This window comes from Polypterus senegalus, chromosome 4 (assembly GCF_016835505.1).
Source record: "Polypterus senegalus isolate Bchr_013 chromosome 4, ASM1683550v1, whole genome shotgun sequence".
In the NCBI taxonomy this organism is placed as follows: Eukaryota; Metazoa; Chordata; class Cladistia; order Polypteriformes; family Polypteridae; genus Polypterus; species Polypterus senegalus.
Genome location: NC_053157.1, coordinates 216235501 through 216250993, shown reverse-complemented (window position 1 = coordinate 216250993; position 15493 = coordinate 216235501). Strand labels below are relative to the sequence as shown.

At 38.1% G+C, this 15493-nt stretch overlaps 1 protein-coding gene across 1 annotated transcript in view; it reads right to left on the bottom strand.

The window, feature by feature from the left end:
• The window catches only part of LOC120527962 (sperm flagellar protein 1-like), a 113725-nt gene extending 105079 nt beyond the window's left edge, over positions 1-8646 (bottom strand). Inside the window, exon 1 of the mRNA XM_039751956.1 lies at positions 8380-8646. Coding sequence (XP_039607890.1) covers positions 8380-8488 — 109 coding nt within the window. The 5' untranslated portion in view covers positions 8489-8646. The remainder of the gene's footprint in view (positions 1-8379) is intronic.
• Between the last annotated feature and the right edge of the window lie 6847 nt (positions 8647-15493).

Sequence of the window (15493 nt, the reverse complement as noted above, 5' to 3'; positions counted from 1 at the left end):
CATTAAACAATAATGAGATAAAAATATTACATATTTGTAGTAATAGCTGTCTAGTGCTGCGGTGGGCTGGCGCCCTGCCCGTGGTTTGTTTCCTGCCTTGTGCCCTGTGTTGGCTGGGATTGGCTCCAGCAGACCCCCGTGACCCTGTAGTTAGGATATAATGGGTTGGATAATGGATGGATGGATAGCTGTCTAGTGTTTATGGCGCTTAGGCATTAAATATTTGCATGTTTTTGTCTGTTTACAGATTAATTATCCTGAGTGGGATTCTACATATGGCATCAATCAAGAGAATCTCCAATCATGTGGTTTTACAAAGGGTAAATGTGTAAACATGTTTAATGAGAAAAACTGCGACAAGACAAGACAGACATTAGCCCTGTCAGGTCAAACAGAATGACAGAAAAAAAAGAGGGAGACAAAGATTAACATACTTAGCCCGGATGGTTTATGCTTGTGGTGGAGTATGGAAGAATATTGACATTATAGACAGGAACAATGGTTGGTAGCCAATGTCGGACTCAACACTCATATTGGATTGGATCGGATTAGACTGATTAATGATATATCTTAAATGCATAAATGTTATAAACTAAGCTGTGATTAAACCGTTTTCTAAGCATAGACATAAAGCAATCACTGAAAAATGTAATAAAAAATCAGAATCCATTAGAATTCATGAAAATGGTTTTGTATTAAAAATGCATCCTATAGTGCAATACTGCAAAAGCACCTTGTGAAGGTACTCACAAAAATACACTTATTATTTACATTAAATACTTGACTCAGACATATATGATTTAAACCTTGGAAGGCAGTTACTACTCTGCAAAGGTAGTGGACATGTCTGGTTTTATTTATCTCAATACAGCAAAGCAGTGGCATTAATAAATTAAAATGATGCTGACTGGTTTATCATGCTCTTTCTATATAAATGCTCATTTGTTCTGGAAAGTCTAATGACAAACCACAAATACATGTATCCACTGACCAGTTATGTCTGCCAAAGTAGAGCCAGCTACAGCTTTTAAGGCAGCCTTTGGGGTTGAGGGGCTATTACACTAGACTGCATTATTAATCAGCACCATCTCCAGGAATATTATGCACCATGGCAGCATGACAAGCATAATCAGATAGAACCAGAAAAATCATTAAGAAATAGAAACCATGTATTAGATAAGCTATCCATTAGATGCAGCATTATAAAGGCATGCATGTCACTATGTCTGGCAAAAATATTACTGATAATGTATAGTATACACCCTTACCTTATTTAAAAATGAATGACCGTATTATCAAACAGCTGTCACATGACCCTTACTTGAAGAATGAGTTTGTCGTTTGCTGTATTTAAGATTTCCTTTGCAGATATTTACTGTATTAGTTTCAGTGCATATCTACATCCACTGACATTTATAAATTAATAGGAATTATGTAAAAAAAGAAATAATAATTTTGATCAGTGTAAAGTTTCACCCTTATGCATTTAGTAGCTGGTGTAGCTTTTGTCAAGCTAATTGGACCCTAGTTGTCTAACTGATCTAACTGGTAAAGTGTTGGAAAACACTTTGTGGTGCCCATTGCATGAGCCTGTTTTTTTTTTTGTAAGAAATTTTTTGTTTAACTGTTTAATCAAGCTAATGCTGACAAACGTACATTTTTACATGTAATAAAATCTATGCTTACTACACTAATTAAAGCATGTCGTTATGTAGGATTTCATCTCTGTTGATTTTTACATGAAAATTAAACTGTTACAAAAATGGTGAACTCTTTTCTTGATGTTAATATGCATGCCATAGTTGCTTCTCTTTCTTTTCTTATTTTGACAGCCTAACCCGCAAAAACACACAGAGACAGAGAGTAAGATACTAATGAATGTGGCATATAGTAGAACTTTGGGGACCTTCAAAACTTGATTTATTTTTGGAGAAATTAGATGAATCGAACTGAGGAGCTTGTTGGACTGAATGGCCAATGCTCATCAAAGATGTTCTTACATTGTAAAGATTTTCTGTGAGTCTTTCCATTCTCCCTCACATATTCAAGCACTTTCATCAGTATTTTTAATTAAACTCTCTTGATTATCCCCAAAGTAAATATAAACTTGCATTCCCTTTTGCAAACTCCTAGCATTCTTAGATGTTTAATTGTCTTATTTCCTCTACTTTTTCTAAAACCAAACAGATCATCTCCAAATAATGTTATTGCATCCTCCATTGTCTTTATTATCAGGATCTTCAGGATTAAGTTGAATGCATGTAATCTTCATTCCATTACACTTGACATTTTCATGGGTTTCGCCATTATGTTCATCAGGTTCCAAGCACTGTATGTATTCTGACAAATCTTAGTAAACTTTTCCAATGTGTTCTTTTCTAACATGTTTTCCCTCAATAGTTTTAGGACCTTCATCTTTTCCATACGTATCAGCCTCCAGGCTCTCCAGTCAGTTGTCTTCTTCAAAGGTCTTCAGTTTAGTCTTTCAAAACAATTTTACTTCTTCCACTTCATGTAATGTGATTTATCAGTTGTTCCTCTCTGTAATCTTCCTTCCACTTTCTCTCATCTCTTTTGCTTTGTATTATTATTATTATTATTATTATTGTATTTATCGGTCACTGGACTTGTTCATTCTGCTATTGGTCCCTGATCATTCTGCTGATATCCATAATTTGCTTTCTCTCATGGCTCCCTGTATAGTTTCACACGTCACAGTTCCTTGTCCTCTTAGTGTTTTTAGGCATTTCAGCAATTGCTCAAGTCTTTCAAGTAGATGCTTTTGTCAATTACATCATAAAGTAGCATCCTTCATTAAGATTCTGTTCAGTTATTGCCATCTTCAATTGATTGTTTCAAAGTGGTTCTCCATAACTCATTCAAACAAGTACTCTGGATACATATTTTCCTTACATATTTCTTTATTTGCATGTACTTTTTTTAACCTTCATGGTTAAGGTGACTTAATTGTGGTTTGCATTAACTCATGGATTACATCTATAAGTAGATGATACTGGGCAAAACAGTGAAGATAAAAGAACAAATAAAGGATTATTAAGAAAATATTGAAGTGATGATGTTTTTCATTGGTGTATTAGAACCCAGTTAACTGTGTAAATATTTTAGGTAGCTGAAATGCTGAACAGCAGGATTTTCTGTTAATCAAGAAATATCACCTAGACAGATGGAGCATCATAAAAATAATCAAGTGCAGTATTGATGTTCTCCAAAGATGTGAAGGTTAACTTACTGATATTATCATAATTGTCAAGGACTGGGCCTGTGTGGACAAACAGGTTTTTCGTATACCGTTTTTAGTCATACAGTGTGTATAAAAGTTTTCACTCCTTTGGATGTTTTCACATTTTATTTTTATAAAATATTAAATCACAGTGGTTTTATTTTGGCTTTTTTTACATTGATCAACCAAAGAGCACTCTTTAATGTGAAAGTGAAAACAGATCTCTGCAAATGCATGTAAATTAATTACAAATATAAAACACAAAACAGTTTGATTATTTAAGTAAACCCACCCATCTGTATTTCGTGTTCAGCAGCCGTGAAGGCCTTAATTGTGTGTGTATACTGTAGGTCTTTATCGGCATATCTGGACACTTCAGTTTTCCACCATTTTTCTACATGAAACTGCTAGAGCTCTGTCAGATTGGAAGGGGATTGAGAATGAGCAGCCTTTTTCAAGTCCAGCCAGAAATTCACATTTGGATTTAGATCTGGACCCCAACTTTTCCACTTCAGGACATTTTTTCATTTTTTCGCTATTCCTTTTTGTCTATCTGGAAAACACATCATCCAGGACACAGGTTTCTTGCAGACTGCGTCAGATTTTTCTTGTATTTTGCTGCCTTAATTTTACCCTGTACCCTTAGAAGCCTTCCAGGGCCTGCTGGAGAGAAGAATTCCCACAACATGATGCTGCCACAACCACCATGCTTCATAATGGTGATGGTGTGACTTTGATAATGTGCAGCATTTGGCTTATGCCAAACATGTTGTTTAGTGTCATTTCCAATGTCTCATCAGACCATAAGACCTTCTTCAAGTTGACTTCATAGTCTCCCTTGTGCCATCTGGCTTTTTGTTTGCAACTCTCTCATAAAGCTGTGAGTGGTGATGCACCAGGGCAACAGTTGCTGTCTGCACAGTCTCTCCAATCTCAACCACTGTAGCTTGTAACTACTTTAGTGTTCTCATACATTTCCCAGTGGCCTCCTTTACTACTCCTCGTCTTGCACAATCACTCAGTTTTGTGGGTGACCTGCTCTAGACAGATTTATAGCTGTTCCATACTCTTTCCATTTCTTAATGATTGATTTTGCTAGACTCCAATGGCTATTGAGTGACTAAGCTATTTTCTTGTATCGATCTCTTAACTTGTCCATTTTCAATCACCTTTTCATCAAGTTGCTTGGAGTGTTCTTTTTGTCTTCATTGTGTAGGTTATGCCAAACTACTGACTCACCAGAAACTGGACCTTCCAGAAGACTTGCATTTATGATACAACCAGCAGAAACTGGTGACCTCTAAAAACAATGGGCTGCATTTGGAATGATTTCAGGATGTCATATTTTGCAATCAATTATTTGGTGTTTTATACTTGTAATTAATTTAGACATCATTGCAGATATGTTTTCATTTGGGCATTAAACAGTCTTTTTCTTTTCTGTTTTACTGTTCCATAAGAACTCTAGGTTGACACCCCAATCCACCCAAGCCCCCAGCACCCAAGCCAGAAAAACTTTAAGCATTAATGTTTAAATGTTTTGCTCTTATTTATTTAACTATACAGACAATTATAATAAAAGAGGATTGTATGAATGTAATTTGAAATCCAAGAATCAAACATTTTTCTTATATGTCATATATAGTAGCTTCTATAACACAATTAAAACATAAGCATTAAAAGAAAATAAATCTTACAGTTGTGGACGATGGCCGGCCATTCACCCCGGCCAATACCCCCAGGCCACCAGAGGGAGCCCTCCCTGAGATATGGAGATGCCCCGAATTCCAGCAGGGCATCATGGACATTGGAGTTTTCCTGTACAGCCCTGCTGGATAACGTCGGGGCCGCTGCAGGGAGGCCCAGAGACTTCTATTTTACCTCTAACCCGGGAAGTACGTCTTAGTCATAGCAACAGAGGAAATGACATACGTCCAGGTTGAAAAAGAAGAGTTTTTGATCTGACCCGGAAGTGCTAGGAAGTCACATGGACTTTATAGCACTTTATAGCATGGACTATAAAAGACTGTGAGAGATTCCAGATGGACGAGCTGAGTTGGGTGGCAGGGGACAACGCATCTGGGAGAGTGAAGGATTATTGTGGATTAATTATTGATTTGTTATTGTATGAGTATTGTGGAGCGGAGGGTGCTTTGTGCACTGTATTGTCCTAATAAATATTATTATTGGACTTTTATCTGGTGTCTGGCGTCTGGTCTGAGGGTTCAAGGGGACGACAGTGCCCCCTATCTGTCACACAGTCTTGTTACAGAGATACTGCCCTCCTCTTCTGTCTTCAAAAGAAAAAGCTGTCTTTATTCAACAATCTTCTAGTATATATAAGACTTCTGAAGAAGTTTTTTTTTTTTCCTTTTTTAAAAAACCTTTACTTTAGTCTTATAATGACATTCTACTTGAAACCATTTGTGGTAGGCTGGTAGCTCAATCAAAATGTTCATCAGTCATCTTCAGTACTTCTTCTTTTCGTACTACTAGTTTAAAACAATAACTCATTCATCCATATTCTAAACCCACTTATACAGGGTTGTGTCACAGGGAAGCTGGAGCCTATCCCAGCAAGCAATTAGGGCAAGGCAGGAACAGTTCCTGGACAGGGCGCCTGCCCATTGCAGGATGGGGCCACCTAACTTGCAGGACTTGGCTTTGGGGAAAAAACAGAGGAAACCCACACAGACATGGGGTGAACATATAAAGTCCGTGCAATGAGCATTCGGGACTTGAACTGTGCCCTCCTTGTTGCGAGGCAGCAGTGCTACCACATGTTCACCCCTAATACCATAATAGATAAATTAAATACAATAATATCTATCAGTTTATGGTTACTTTATAAATTACATGTCATTGTTTCTTATCTTATATGTTTTAAGCTTAATACTGTATATCACTACTTTAAAAAGTATACATATTTATGATGCGTGAATATATTACTAATTTACTTCATAATGTAAGGGAACAGGAAGGAGCACCATGAGAGCTCTGAGCCAGAGAAATTGCTTAGTATAATTATGCAATGAATGTAGGCCATAAAAGAGGAACATCACCCTTGTGGCTTTTCATATTTTGTCTAGGCCAACTGTCATAAATATCTCAGTGATCTGGCTCAGCAGAGGTTTGCTTAATTTTTACAGTTTTCAATTGAACTTCCAATAGCTTATATTCTCTTTTCACCTTTTTTAGATCTTGAGTATAACCCACTCCATTGCTGACCTGAATTGGTTTTTAGACCAGCCTTTAGTTTGAGGATCGAGGTGCCTTTTTTTGACACTATTAGGAGCTGGTGCAGTGCATTGTCACACTCACCACATGACAAACCAACTCAGGATCCCAGGATTAGGACCCAAGTGTAGCCATGCAATGGGTGACACCTCAGCACCACACTAGTTCAGATGGAATGGAACAGTGTGAGTTTTTTTATGGTGGCTGGAGTGCCAATTCTGCCACTAACCCCCAGGTGTTTTTCCCTGCAAGCTGGAGGGCCTACATGCAGGACTGGATACAGATTAATGTCATACCCAGGATGAAGCAATTGCCCTTGCTCAGGGGCCCAATGGAGTAAAGTCACTTCAGGCATTTACAAGATTTGAAATGGCAACCTTCCAATTACCAGTGCAGATCCCTACCTCAGAGGCACCACTCCATCCATTTGACACTATGCAACACAAAAAATGTATTTGACAACAAAAATGCTCCACATGATGTGAAAAGACAAATGGTAAACCAAGAATGATTATACTGGAAAGTATGATGAAGGATATGGGATGATGATACTGAAAAGTATGATGGAGGATATACAGTAGAGGACTGAAAAGCGGAACAAGAAACACAGAGGTTTGGAGACACTGGAAAGAAAAACATGACAAAAGGTAGAGAACCAAGATTGTCAGCAGTAATTGAAGGAGATTCCACCCAGGCTATGGAGTATGGGCAACTAAACCCAAAATGAAGGAATTGCCTTAGTGCACAGATGCTGTTTAATTTTTTGTGGTATCACAGTACTGAAAAAGAAAGAAAGAGAGAGATAATAACCCTCATTCACACACATTATTTAAGAATCTTTGACTAAAACAGTGGATTAAAAAAAACACACTTTAGAACAACCAAACCCAGTAAACAGTCACTTTACTTTTGGCTAACTATGTTGTTCTTAATGAATTATGTATCATATTATCACATTTTTTTTTAAATATATCTAAATACAATTGGACCATCTATTGGCAACATGACTGATTGTCATATAGGGTCACATGTTAAAGCTAACATGCTAACTGTCTCTAAATGACCTCTCCATCTGAAGTCCATGTGCTCTCTACCTTACAAATGCTCCTCCATTAAAAGATGTTCATTGTGCACTGCCAAGCCCAGCACACAATTAATGTATTTGATGTACTTACTAGCTGACAGTTTATCCAAATCCAAAGTGTGGTACATTTATTTGTTATTTTTATGATGGCAGGTATGGCAGTTTGTCCAGGAGTAGACAAAGACTCACTGTAAGATATTTGGAGTAACAACTTAACTTTGAAAAAAGCAGTTTCAGTTTTAACATTTCTAAAAAGAAGTGACCACGTTTTTGATCAATTTAGCATTAAGTATCTTCTTTATACAAACCTTGGGGGTTGAGGACTTTAATCAAGCTATATCATTGATTGCATGTTAGGCAATTTGTTAAAAGTCATAAAAATGCCAATAGTGGGAAATGAAGTGGCATCCCTATGGCATACTGCCTCATGGCTACACCTGTTACATAACCAAGTGAGGAATATGACCAGTAAAGCTCATATCAAACAATGACTACTTAAACGCTATTGATAAGCTTGGAGTAGCATCACTAAAACAAAAAATATGCGGCAGAATGCCTCGAGATTGCAGCGTAACCTCGCATCACTGACAAGGTCACAAGCAGCTCACTTAACCAGTCAAAGTTCATATTGCAATTAGAAAAATGAAAGAGTGGTTTTGAAAAAAGCATGAAACCCGCTTTAGGAAAAATATACCATATGATGTTAGTTAATTTGTTTTGTGATTAAAGTGGAGGCTCAATTCTTGCAAGTTTGCAACTACTGAACGAGTAACTAATATTAAAAAAGGTTTAATGGGCAGCCTGCTGGTAAACTGACCTCCATCGCTGAAGTCTCGAGCGATGCTCTTCTTAGGTCTGGACAAAGGAATGTGATCCACCCAGGTGTACAGCTCCTGCAATGCGTCTTCGTCCAGTTCCACTGCCATCTTATTCAGTAATTAAAAACAATGTCGAAGAACATTAGAAAGGACCTGCACGTTAAGCCCCAAATGAGACAAAAATAAGAATTTTAAAAATCCAAAACTTTCAGTATGTTCCTTTTCAGACAGAAGTCGTTCCCGTCAGCCAAGCGTGCGCCGCGGGCTTCAAAACAGTTTGTAACTGTTGTTGATACGCCGTAACTATAGAAACCTCCACTGAAAGCAAAACCGCACATGTGACTAAAACAATACACGCCCATTTTGGACTCCTCATACCACATAGTGTTTTCATATATCTATTCCATTATTATTATTATTATTATTATTATTATTATTATTGAAAGGCATCCGAAATCACGGATAAAATGGCAACGAATAAAGGCGATTATGTATTGAAAAATGATTGACAAGTGACTTTCAAAGCAAACCGATTCCTCCATTCACGAGCAACTGTCCCAGCTGTTTAGTTGTCCCACGCCTCTAACAGCTGATTGGCTCCCTAAGAAATGTTTGACAGGTGTACCGGCCACATTTCGATGCCTCAGTATCTGTTAGCACTCATAATTGACCTTTTGTGTCCGCTGGCACTGTAACAATATCAAAATTTGTTTACTTGACTTAATGACAGCAGGGAGGCCTATAGTAAGTTTTTTTTTTTCTTTTACAAATAACCAGTACATGCAATGACTTTAAAAAAAGATGATTAATGTACAATAAACATTATTTTCTTTCCTAGTCGCTTGTCCATTTCTGGTTCGGGGGTAGCCAGTTTCTGTATTGGTAGCAAGGCGAGCTGAAGGTTTGTTGACTACTTTAAATTTAGGAAATGAAGACGTGGAGTGAAACATAGGTCAGATTTCTACTTGTTAAATGCAATTTCATGTTCTGAAAAAGGACTCGAACAGGAATCTATGGCAGCCTTTTGATGTGCTTCTTCGTATTTCAACTTCGGAATCGTTTTGTAATGCGTGCAGATTACAGAGACATTATATGTATCCTCAACGCGGAAATGTCGTCATTCTCCGACATAGAGTACCGTCTTTACTTATGTACTTTACAGGTATATATATATATATATATATATATATATATATATATATATATATATATATATATATATATATATATATATATATATATATATATATATATATATATATAGGGCAGCACGGTAGCGCTGCTGCCTCGCAGTTAGGAGACCCGGGTTCGCTTCCCGGGTCCTCCCTCCGGGCGCTCCGGTTTCCTCCCACAATCCAAAGACATGCAGGTTAGGTGGATTGGCGATTCTAAATTGGCCCTGGTGTGTTTGTGTGTGTCCTGTGGTGGGTTGGCACCCTGCCCTGGATTAGTTCCTGCCTTGTGCCCTGTGTTAGCTGGGATTGGCTCCAGCAGACCCCCGTGACCCTGTATTCGGATTCAGTGGGTTGGAAAATGGATGGATGGATATATATATATATATAAATTCATTTAAAGATAAAAAAGGGCCAGAGCATTGGATTCAAAATCAAATTCAAATTCAAAATATTTAAGAGTGATGTACCTTTCGCAAGGTCAGATTGCGGGATCTTCTTGCTTTCATTTCAGCAGAGTCCTTCTGCTGTGCGGCTTTGGAACGGTTTGTAGGATTCTATCATGCATTTTGAACAATTTCTGTGGTAACTTAAAGGGCAGTTTTGTGGGTGTGCAAGAGTGGTTATTTTGTAGCTATTCATTTAGTTTCTATTATTACAAACCTAAAGTTAGGTTTGATACTGAATTTAGTTATTTTTGACACAGTGGTTTTGGATTTGTGGCCACATTATATTAGATTATTTGATTTATGTGTCAAACTTTTGATATGGGGCAGCGCAGTGGTAGACCTGCGTGGAGTTTGCATGTTCTCCCCATGTCTGCATGGGTTTCCTCCGGGTAGTCCGGTTTCCTCCCACAGTCCTAAGACATGCAGGTTAGGTGCATTGGTGATCCTAAATTATCCCTAGTGTGTGCTTTGTGTGAGTGTGTGTGTGTGCCCTGCGGTGGGCTGGCACCCTGCCCGGGATTTGTTCCTGCCTTGTGCCCTGTGCTGGCTGGGATTGGCTCCAGCAGACCCCCGTGACCCTGTAGTTAGGATATAGCAGGTTGGATAATGGATGGATGGATGAACACATCAATAATCTCTAATGCTAGACTATCAAAATTTCTTCTCATTTATAGAGGTGTCAGTGAATCGGGTGTATAAGAAGTAATATGGATTATACAGTTTAAAAAAAAATGGGCTATTAGTTGAGGAGAGCTCTTTACATAAGTAAAACATTTCTGCCGTAGATCAATTACTTGTTGGCCAAATGACTGATTTTGGCATCTGTTATAGTGGTCATTGCAAAACACAATTTTGCTGTAAACTATATACTTTTGATTTGAAATGGGTCAGTAAGAATAATGTAAATATCTAATAATAAGAATATGATTTTTATTTCTTTACATTGTTCACTCAAGCATTTCTTTTAGTGTTTTTCATCAATCGTATGTTCAAGCTTTTATTTATTTGTTTCTTTTTTTTTTTTTTTTTCCATACACATGGCCGGACAAGAAAGAAATGGCATTGATGCTTACAGGCTGCACACTTGGGGTCTCCATGAAATGAATGGAACATTTATAATTTTGTAGTGGTTTTCTATATTGGTTATAGTGGTAGGAAATAATACCCCTTATTAAGTTTTGGAGTTTTTTTAAACAATCACCGTTAGGGGGTTTGCTTAAAATCCGCAGATGTGCATGCAGATGTAAACCATTTCGGCAGCAGGTGTCGGGGATTTAGGTTTCACTTTAATATCCACAGATGAGAATGTATATTGCAATGAGTTGTAGAGAAGGACTTTGTGAGCAGTGGCAGAACTCTTAGGGCCATAAGGGGGTCAATCTCAGTACTGTGTTTGATTTTTGATGGCAAGGAAGACTGCTGAAGAGACACCTGACCATTTCATGGGTACAGGAAAGAAGACATGGCGGTGTTAAATGTAGACAACCAAGGGAATATTTTTTTATGAGGGAGTGTGGCTCAAAACAGGAGAAAAGCAAGGACTGTACAGACAAGAACAGGCAAAAAGTAATATCATGAAATATATTCATTGTCAAGCCACTCATGTTTGAGGTGGTTTGAGACATGATAACTGAGTTTTGCTTGCATTTAGCAGTGCAGCATCAATGGTCACACATAGCCACAGCTCCTAGCACACAATCAAGAATTATAGTGCAACTGCTAACCAGATCATATGTCAGCTTAACTTAACTCTATCCACTTCACAGCTCATTTCCCACACAGTACATCACTCAGTCTCTGTTACCTGTGTAGGACACCTCATCTTCATCATATGTAGTCCGCCCCATTTTTCTCCGTAATTATCTTTGAGTGTTAAACCGAAAAAAAGGACTTGGTATATTAGCATAGCCTAATCATTACAGGATTATTATCAACAAATGAAAAGCATGGATCAGCTAAATTTCTGTTTCTATAATGTAACCAAATTTCAACAAAATCAGTCAAAGCATTCTTGAGATTTTTCCATGGACCACGTCACCTAATGTCTATTTGTTTTGCAGAGCACCTCTCCTTGTTCACTCACCGGCAGCCCTGTATCATTACATGATTACAGCCACAGCTTGGTCAGTGGCTCTGCTCAATAGATGGCATTCAGTTGCATGCCCCATGTGATCACTTTAACAGCGCTACGCTGAAAATAAAAATGTGGTGCCGGAGAATAGCCCACTTGCTGCAGCATTGTTAGTGACCAATATTGACAAATTCAATAAACATAGGTTGGCTAATTGAGATTTTGGGGTAATTTAGTTTTTTATTTTATGTCTGATGATGGAGTGTGGGGTTTAGTTTTTTTATTTTATGTGGGGGGGGGGCAAATTTCAGTTTTTAAATTAAAATGGAAATAGGATTTCTGTTGATGCATCAACATCCATTTTATATAGATATTAGGGTGTTTTGCACCATGCTCGCTTTGCTCACCCACAGCCCTGATCCCAACCCCGTTGCTTCAAACATTTAAAAGCCTGTACAACAGCTGTCCGTTTGTCTCACTGCCTTGACTCACGGGACATTAAGGTGTCTCCGAGAAAATCACATCTTGTCTCCTTCCAAGCCTTCCAAGATTTTTTTATAATAGAGAGATATATCTATAGATAAATATTGATGTAATGTATTTTCTTTGTAATAATTGGTTGCCAACTGAACTTAGTCATAAAGAAAACAGCGGTGAGCATTTGCACTGGTCAGCCCAGCTGGTGTTTATGAGTTAAGTCTTAAAGTTGGTGGCATAGTTTAGGCATAACATTACACTGGAAGGAATGTCACATTGGTGTGGTGCATGAGATTTCTGCTTCACATTCCAGCTGTGTTGCCACAACTATGAAAAGGTTCGTACAATTTTCAAATGATAAGTTATTAGCTAGTTATACAGTTTCCAGCACCTGCACTTTAAACAACCTGTATGTAATGTATAAATTTAAGGTGTTGACACCAGTCCTTCTCTGTTACCATAACATTTAGTCTGCTGGGCATCCAGTGATCAGAAAGATGAACATGTTCCTTTTTGTTTGGCCTCCCTTGCTTGTACACCATTCTCTCCTTAAGCAATAATGCACTAAATCCTTCAACCATATAATGGAACACTCCATTTCCTTTTTACAGCCCCGCTATAGGCAATAGGGCTGTGCTATAAACCAGACGTTACAGCCAGGAGGAGCGCACATGCCCAGTACTGGTAATGGGTTATAAAGGAAGGATTGGATGTTTTGCCATTGTTTTGGGTGTGCATAAGCCCAACCTTTTGGTTGATAATTGGTGTAAAGTTTTGTCTATCAAGATTGCCAGTGATGAAGTCATAGCTCTGTGGTCATTGACCAAGTTTTTTTAAATGATGCATCACAGAGACACCTCTGGATGTCTCTTGCCTATGATTGATCAGTCTTATCATGACTCTCAGAAGTTGGATCCTAAAGAGAGGCCAGAGAGGAGAACGTATTAATTAGTTGAAGTAGTGTTAAGAAAATAGGATCTGGCAGCTTCCATTTAAGAAAAAGACTTGTGCGCCAAAACAAACTAAAGTGGCTAATGTCAGCCTTTTCCTATATTGTGAAGAGGAGGGATTGGAAACTAGAACTCTAAACCTGGGAAGCAGTAGCACAATCCTCCCATTCCAGATGTAATCACAAGTAATAAATCATTGAAAGGTTACTGCATATCTACCCTTTATATGCGGCTTGTTGTTTTGTAGTTGGTTATTTTCAGCATGGGCAGTCTGCCCAATTAAGTTAGACTGGAAAATGTATTTCTGGCCTGAGCAGACCAAAGTTTGCTGGTGACTCTCTGTCTCTTATTGACAGTCATCACACAGACACTAATCTCTGGGTTTCTAGTGTTGGCTGCATTTGCCAGTGGCTGCTGCAAGAAGGAATTACTTAAACATAACATTCTCCAACCTGCATAATCCGAATTAGATGTTGTAGGAGAGGAACAAGATGGGAATTAGGGATGGAGGGACAGTAACTTTTAGGGTGAATTGAAAATCAGCTTGACTTGTTGATGTTTCGATAAGATGCTGAGCTTACCACCTCAGCAGTCCAAGTTTTTTCAGGCTCTCACACTCTTCAAGAGACATCACTCTTAATGTGCTCAAGAATGCCTAAAATATATAACTCGTATAATATATAAATGTTTACCTCACTGTGCCTTCTATAGAGGAACGTAATGACACTTCTATTCCAATTTCTTGTTAAAAACAATGACTAGCTTTTGTTTAAGAAACTAGAAGGAAATAAATTCTGCAGCCACTTCTGTCCACTGAACTGAATTTTGCACCCCTACCCAAAGCAAAGCTGATATTTCCTGAATGACATAGAGAAGGTACGAGTGGAAGTATATGCAGCAGCAATGGGTATAAAGTAGAGACTAACTTTATGCCTTCTTTACTGTATATTAACATATACAAACTTAACACTTCCTTGCACAGAACAACCCATAGTCCCAGCTTGTCCCTGAAACTGGAGCTCCTGGAGGAAGCTCAAAAGAACATGTCTATCCCTTGCACAGATAAGGTACCCCACTTCAGAATTAATGAAATAACTGGACCCACCCCACTGTTTGACTACCTTATACCCGCTGATGCCAGAATATACTCAGGCTCTCAAAATCCTGAAGTGGAAAGAAATTGGATGAATGGACAGAAAGAGGAATGGAATGAGGAATACTACTGTAGAATGAAAGTATTATTGGAGAATTACGTCTGTAATAGTAAAATGGAATATAAAGTTTTCCAAGTGTAAAGTAATGCCTGTGCACCCCCATCTCTGTTTGATGCATTTCAGTGTTTCCTGGGAATAGAAGCCAAATCTGGCAGCATCAGGAAGAAGGCAGGAACCAGTCCATCCCAATGGACAATCACAAACTCGGCTGAGCTCAATTTGAAGCCATCCTTTAAACTACCGTGCACGCGTTCAGGATGTAGATAGCAGACATAAGGAGATTGTACAAGCTCAATACATAGTGATTGGGCTAGGATTCAAGCCTAGCCTTCTGCAGCAGTGCCAATTACCATGTCCCTCTAAAAATAACCTGATTGTACAAAGTGGTAGTGTATTAAGCGCACTGTGAAATCTAAAAATACAACATTTCTTGCTGAGAAATTCACAAAAGATAATCTTCCATCAGTATGCATTTTTTTTTTCAAAAAATGCTTTGGGGTTGAGTCTATCCTGTCAAAATTGTATCTGTTTTCAGCATCTGGTTCATGAACTCTGTGACAGGTGCTGGTTGGCTAAAAAAAATACTCAATATTTTCCTCACAGCTTTATAGAATATACTACTTCCAGTATTTGAAGCCATGCAATAAAAATCTGGCAGTTATCCTGCTCTATTGCTGAAATTTATAAAAATAAAATGCAATTGAATATTCTTATTCCAGCTTAGTGAAACACTTTGTATTCCTTTGAGCAATGTCCATTGATGTTTGTTTATATATAAAT